The 7500-nt window shown below is 51.2% G+C and overlaps 1 protein-coding gene across 1 annotated transcript in view; it reads right to left on the minus strand.

The window, feature by feature from the left end:
• LOC109880607 (receptor-type tyrosine-protein phosphatase mu-like) overlaps positions 1–7500 on the minus strand; it is a 432469-nt gene that overhangs the window by 39238 nt on the left and 385731 nt on the right. Inside the window, 2 exon segments of the mRNA XM_031810129.1 lie at positions 3539–3615; positions 5464–5551. Of these exon segments, the coding sequence (XP_031665989.1) occupies positions 3539–3615; positions 5464–5551 (165 nt within the window).

Below are 7500 nucleotides of genomic sequence, written 5' to 3' on the forward strand. Positions count from 1 at the left end.
TCTCCCTCCCTCTTCCCTCTCTCTCTTCCCTCTCTCTTCCCTCTCTCTTCTCCCTCCTCCCTCTTCCCTCTCTCTTCCCTCTCTCTTCTCCCTCTCTCTTCCCTCTCTCTTCTCCCTCCCCTCTCTCTTCCCTCTCTCTTCCCTCTCTCTTCTCCCTCCTCCCTCTTCCCTCTTCTCTTCCCTTCTCTCTTTCCCTTCTCTCTTCCCTCTTCCCTTCCTCTTCCCTCTCTCTTCCTCTTCCCTCTCTCTTCCCTCCTCTCCCTTCTACTCTCTATCCCCCTTCCCTCCCTCTTCACTACTCTCTTCCCTCTCTCTTCCCGTCTCTCTTCCCATCTCTCTTTCCCTCTCTCTTCCCTCTCTCTTTCCCGCTCTCTTCCCTCGCCTGCTTGTCCCTCTCTCTTCCCTCTCTGCTTCCCTCTCTCTTCCCTCCCTCTTCCCTCCCGTCTTTCCTACTCCTCTTCCCCTCTCTCTTCCCTCATTCTCTTCCCTCTTCCCTCTCTCTTCCCTCTCTCTTCCCTCTCTCTTCCCTCTCTCTTCTCCCTCTCCCTCTCCCCTCTCTCAGATTGGCGGCCGAGTGTTTTTCCAAATGTAATAATAAACAAATGGATTAATGTGAAAAGTTATAGGAATCATTTTTAGACTGGAAGAGCCAAAATCAGGTAATGTGTGTGTGTGTGTGTGTGTGTGTGTGTGTGTGTGTGTGTGTGTGTGTGTGTGTGTGTGTGTGTGTGTGTACGTGTACGTGTACGTGTGTGTACGTGTACGTGTGTACGTGTGTGATTGCATGTCCACACATGAGGGTTTTTATATCCACTCCTGCTTCGCCTCGTGATTTATTCATATCTTCCTGAATGCTAATCACTGGCATATTAACCCAAGTGGAGATGTTCAGAGGAGTTGATTAGGCAGGACAGGAGACGGAGGAGAAAGGCTTTCAGAGAGCACAAACATTCATACATATTTTTCTGATAATGGCCCACTAGCTGATATTGTGAGTCTCTACGCACACACGCACACACGCACACACACACACACACACACACACACACACACACACACACACACACACACACACACACACACACACACACACACACACACACACACACACACACACACACACACACACACACACACACCACACACACACACACACACACAGACTCTTCTCTGCAGAACTCTCCTGTCCTCGTAATGGACATGAACTGAATGCTGTTGGAGAGGTAAATCATTTAACACACTGCGTTTTCCGGTGGCCCGCCTTGCATTATCAATTTACGCTTGGAAGTGTCAGGGTGTTGTGTGAGAGTGAGCACCTAGCATTATGAATTTACGCCTGATCTCGTGAGGAGAAAACCACTTACGGAGTCAGGTGGTTAGATCGGGCATTCAGCTTCAAGAAGCCAGTCACTAATACATCATGTCTCACTTCTAACAATTACTACTGTCAGGGTACGGTTTCTCGACAGGAACCTCAACATAGCCTTTTCTCAGACAACTGTCTTGATAGTGGAAAACAGCTTTGCTTCAGTCAGTTCACTATGTCCTGTCATTACTCCCTGTGATGTGTCATAGGTTAACTATGTCCTGTCATTACTCCCTATGATGTGTCATAGCGGTTCACTATGTCCTGTCATTACTCCCTATGATGTGTCATAGCGGTTCACTATGTCCTGTCATTACTCCCTATGATGTGTCATAGCGGTTCACTATGTCCTGTCATTACTCCCTATGATGTGTCATAGCGGTTCACTATGTCCTGTCATTACTCCCTATGATGTGTCATAGCGGTTCACTATGTCCTGTCATTACTCCCTATGATGTGTCATAGCGGTTCACTATGTCCTGTCATTACTCCCTATGATGTGTCATAGCGGTTCACTATGTCCTGTCATTACTCCCTATGATGTGTCATAGCGGTTCACTATGTCCTGTCATTCCTATCTACATAGCGGTTCACTATGTCCTGTCATTACCATATACATAGCGGTTCACTATGTCCTGTCATTCCTATCTACATAGCGGTTCACTATGTCCTGTCATTACTATCTACATAGCGGTTCACTATGTCCTGTCATTACTATCTACATAGCGGTTCACTATGTCCTGTCATTACTATCTACATAGCGGTTCACTATGTCCTGTCATTACTATCTACATAGTGGTTCACTATGTCCTGTCATTCCTATCTACATAGCTGTTCACTATGTCCTGTCATTACTATCTACATAGCGGTTCACTATGTCCTGTCATTACTATCTACATAGCGGTTCACTATGTCCTGTCATTCCTATCTACATAGCGGTTCACTATGTCCTGTCATTACTATCTACATAGCGGTTCAATATGTCCTGTCATTCCTATCTACATAGCGGTTCACTATGTCCTGTCATTACTATCTACATAGCGGTTCACTATGTCCTGTCATTACTATCTACATAGCGGTTCACTATGTCCTGTCATTCCTATCTACATAGCGGTTCACTATGTCCTGTCATTCCTATCTACATAGCGGTTCACTATGTCCTGTCATTACTATCTACATAGCGGTTCACTATGTCCTGTCATTCCTATCTACATAGCGGTTCACTATGTCCTGTCATTACTATCTACATAGCGGTTCACTATGTCCTGTCATTACTATCTACATAGCGGTTCACTATGTCCTGTCATTCCTATCTACATAGCGGTTCACTATGTCCTGTCATTACTATCTACATAGCGGTTCACTATGTCCTGTCATTCCTATCTACATAGCGGTTCACTATGTCCTGTCATTACTATCTACATAGCAGATAAGAGCTGTTAAATGACTAACATGTTAAACTGTAATCAACCCCCATAAACTCAGTTTCCCATCAGCCTTCATTTGTACCAACCGGCTCCTGATTTTCATTCCCACAAACACGCCTGGAAGAAGAAGACATACGACTTTACATAAAGGCAGTGTGTGTCCTAAAGGTTCACCATGACGCCCTGCCAGCTCCCCTCTCTCTCCCCTCTCGCTCCCCTCTCTCTCCCCTCTCGCTCCCCTCTCCCTCCCCTCTCTCTCCCCTCTCTCTCCCCTCTCTCCCCCCTCGCTCCCCTCTCTCTCCCCTCTCGCCCCCCTCTCTCTCCCCTCTCGCTCCCCTCTCTCCCCCCTCTCTCTACCCTCTCGCTCCCCTCTCTCTCCCCTCTCACCCCCCTCTCTCTCCCCTCTTGCTACCCTCTCTCTCCCCTCCCCTCTCGCTCCCCTCTCTCTCCCCTCTCGCTCCCCTCCCCTCTCGCTCCCCCCTCGCTACCCTCTCGCTCCCCTCTCGCTCCCCTCTCCCTCCCCTCTCCCTCCCCTCTAGCTACCCTCTCTCTCCCCTCTCGCTCCCCTTTCGCCCCCCTCTCTCTCCCCTCTCGCTCCCCTCTCGCCTCTCTCCCCTCTCGCTCCCGAGAGCATCGGAGCAACCGTTGCGTCCTTGTAACCGGCTAGTGTGTGTGTGTGTGTGTGTGTGTGTGTGTGTGTGTGTGTGTGTGTGTGTGTGTGTAGCTGGCTGGTGTGTGTACTTACATCAACGTAATTTGCATTAATGTAATCAGAGTTCTGCTCTCCCTCCAGGGGCTGAAGTCTGACTCGGGAGTGATCATCTGGATGACAGGAGGAAGAGAGAGAGGAGAGGACAGGAGGAAGAGATGGAGGAGAGGACAGGAGGAAGAGATGGAGGAGAGGACAGGAGGGAAGAGAGAAGGAGAGGAGAGGACAGGGGGAAGAGGAGGAGAGAACAAGAGGAGGAGAGGACAGGAGTGAAGAGAGAAGGAGAGGACAAGGGGGAAGAGAGGAGGAGAGGACAGGGGGTAGAGAGGAGGAGAGGACAAGGGAAGAGACGGAGAAGGACAGGGGGAAGAGAGGAGGAGAGGACAGGGGGTAGAGAGGAGGAGAGGACAGGGGGTAGAGAGGAGGAGAGGACAGGGGGAAGAAAGGAGGAGAGGACAGGGGGTAGAGAGGAGGAGAGGACAGGGGGAAGAGAGGAGGAGAGGACAGGGGGTAGAGAGGAGGATAGGACAGGGGAAGAGACGGAGAAGGACAGGGGGAAGAGAGGAGGAGAGGACAGGGAGAAGAGAGGAGGAGAGGACAGGGGGTAGAGAGGAGGAGAGGACAAGGGGTAGAGAGGAGGAGAGGACAGGGGAAGAGAAGGAGAAGGACAGGGGGAAGAGAGGAGGAGAGGACAGGGGGGTAGAGAGGAGGAGAGGACAGGGGAAGAGACGGAGAAGGACAGGGGGAAGAGAGGAGGAGAGGACAGGGAGAAGAGAGGAGGAGAGGACAGGGGGTAGAGAGGAGGAGAGGACAAGGGGTAGAGAGGGAGGAGAGGACAGGGGAAGAGACGGAGAAGGACAGGGGGAGAGAGGAGGAGAGGACAGGGAGAAGAGAGGAGGAGAGGACAGGGGGTAGAGAGGAGGAGAGGACAAGGGGTAGAGAGGAGGAGAGGACAGGGGAAGAGACGGAGAAGGACAGGGGGAAGAGAGGAGGAGAGGACAGGGAGAAGAGAGGAGGAGAGGACAGGGGGGTAGAGAGGAGGAGAGGACAGGGGGAAGAGAGGGGGAGAGGACAGGGGGTAGAAAGGAGGAGAGGACAGGGGGTTAGAGAGGAGGAGAGGACAGGGGGAAGAGAGGAGGAGAGGACAGGGGGTAGAGAGGAGGAGAGGACAGGGGGTAGAGAGGAGGAGAGGACAGGGGGTAGAGATGGAGAAGGACAGGGGGAAGAGAGGAGGAGAGGACAGGGGAAGAGAGGAGGAGAGGACAAGGGGGAAGAGAGGAGGAGAGGACAGGGGGTAGAGACGGAGAAGGACAGGGGGTAGAGAGGAGGAGAGGACAGGGGGTAGAGAGGAGGAGAGGACAGGGGGAAGAGAGGAGGAGAGGACAGGGGGTAGAGACGGAGAAGGACAGGGGGAAGAGAGGAGGAGAGGACGGGGTAGAGGCGGAGAAAGACAGGGGGTAGAGAGGAGGAGAGGAAGGGGGTAGAGACGGAGAAGGACAGGGGGAGAGAGGAAGCATCATTACAGCCCCACAGCGGGGATGAAGCGGTAACCAATGAAAGCTCAAATGCATACAGGCTTTATCAAAATACAAGGGATATTATGTTGACACTTTTTGACCCACAAGGGCTATTTTTTATTGGCATAAACCTCGACTTCACTCTGTTGACTGATAATAGCAGAGTCAAGCCGAGGCCTTCCACAGACAGAGAAATTAGAATGACACATATAATATAGATTCATATTGATCAGAGAAATCAGTCTATATAATATCGATTAATATTGATCAGAGAAATCAGTCTATATAATATAGATTAATATTGATCAGAGAAATCAGTCTATACAATATAGATTAATATTGATCAGAGAAATCAGTCTATATAATATAGATTAATATTGATCAGAGAGGAGATAGATATTAATATTGATCATTATTGATGGATTGATGTCAGTCTATACACACATGCAATGATGTTCCCATATCGATTCTTCATGCGGTTCTCATCTTTCTTAGCAGAGTCCCACGGAGCGGACTGTCCCTCAAAGAAGCTCTACAGGGAGGGAGAGAAGAGAGAGAGAGAGAGAGAGAGAGAGAGAGAGAGAGAGCGAGAGAGAGATAGAGAGAGAGAGAGGGGGGGGGGTTGTATCCACATCATTATTAGACATGAGAAGGCAACGTGAGGAGAAATGTTCCTGGGGATTCATGTCAAACAGGGAGCCCATTAGGAAGTCGCACAGCATGTGTCACGCTGAAATAGTTCCGCCAGCCACACAGCAGCCGAAAACAAGAGCCCATGTCCGTCTGTCTGTCTACCCCTCAGCCTGTTGGTCTGTTAGTCTGTCTATCTGTCTACCTCTCAACCTGTCTGTCTGTCTGTCTGTCTACCCCTCAGCCTGTCTGTCTGTCTGTCTGTCTACCTCTCAGCCTGTTGGTCTGTCAGTCTGTCTGTCTGTCTACCTCTCAGCCTGTCTGTCTGTCTGCCTACCCCTCAGCCTGTCAGTCTGTCTGTCTGTCTGTCTACCCCTCAGCCAGTCAGTCTGTCTGTCTGTCTGTCTGTCTACCTCTCAGCCTGTCAGTCTGTTTGTCTGTCTACCCCTAAGCCTGTTGGTCTCTCTATCTGTCTACCTCTCAGCCTGTCAGTCTGTCTGTCTGTCTGTCTACCCCTCAGCCTGTCTGTCTGTCTACCCCTCAATCTGTCTGTCTGTCTGTCTACCCCTCAGCCTGTCTGTCTGTCTGTCTACCCCTCAATCTGTCTGTCTGTCTACCCCTAAGCCTGTTGGTCTGTCTACCCCTCAGCCTGTCTGTCTGTCTACCCCTCAGCCTGTCTGTCTGTCTACCCCTCAGCCTGTCTGTCTGTCTGTCTACCCCTCAGCCTGTCTGTCTGTATGTCTGTCTAACCCTCAGCCTGTCTGTCTGTATGTCTGTCTAACCCTCAGCCTGTCTGTCTGTCTGTCTACCCCTCAGCCTGTCTGTCTGTCTACCTCTCAGCCTGTCTGTCTGTCTGTCTACCCCTCAGCCTGTCTGTCTGTCTGCCTACCCCTCAGCCTGTCAGTCTGTCTGTCTGTCTACCCCTCAGCTAGTCAGTCTGTCTGTCTCTCAGCCAGTCAGTCTGTCTGTCTGTCTGTCTACCTCTCAGCCTGTCAGTCTGTCTGTCTGTCTACCCCTAAGCCTGTTGGTCTCTCTGTCTGTCTACCCCTCAGCCTGTCAGTCTGTCTGTCTGTCTGTCTACCCCTCAATCTGTCTGTCTGTCTGTCTGTCTACCCCTCAGCCTGTCTGTCTGTCTACCCCTCAATCTGTCTGTCTGTCTACCCCTCAGCCTGTCTGTCTGTCTGTCTGTCTGTCTGTCTGTCTACCCCTAAGCCTGTTGGTCTGTCTACCCCTCAGCCTGTCTGTCTGTCTACCCCTCAGCCTGTCTGTCTGTCTACCCCTCAGTCTGTCTGTCTGTCTACCCCTTAGCCTGTCTGTCTGTCTACCCCTCAGCCTGTCTGTCTGTCTACCCCTCAGCCTGTCTGTCTGTCTGTCTGTCTGTCTGTCTGTCTGTCTGTCTGTCTGTCTGTCTGTCTGTCTGTCTGTCTGTCTACCCCTCAGCCTGTCTGTCTGTCTACCCCTCAGCCTGTCAGTCTGTCTGTCTGTCTACCCCTCAGCTAGTCAGTCTGTCTGTCTGTCTACCCCTCAGCCTGTCAGTCTGTCTGTCTGTCTACCCCTAAGCCTGTTGGTCTCTCTGTCTGTCTACCCCTCAGCCTGTCAGTCTGTCTGTCTGTCTGTCTACCCCTCAATCTGTCTGTCTGTCTGTCTGTCTACCCCTCAGCCTGTCTGTCTGTCTACCCCTCAATCTGTCTGTCTGTCTACCCCTCAGCCTGTCTGTCTGTCTGTCTGTCTGTCTACCCCTAAGCCTGTTGGTCTGTCTACCCCTCAGCCTGTCTGTCTGTCTACCCCTCAGCCTGTCTGTCTGTCTACCCCTCAGTCTGTCTGTCTGTCTACCCCTTAGCCTGTCTGTCT

This window comes from Oncorhynchus kisutch, linkage group LG30 (assembly GCF_002021735.2).
Source record: "Oncorhynchus kisutch isolate 150728-3 linkage group LG30, Okis_V2, whole genome shotgun sequence".
Classification (NCBI taxonomy): Eukaryota; Metazoa; Chordata; class Actinopteri; order Salmoniformes; family Salmonidae; genus Oncorhynchus; species Oncorhynchus kisutch.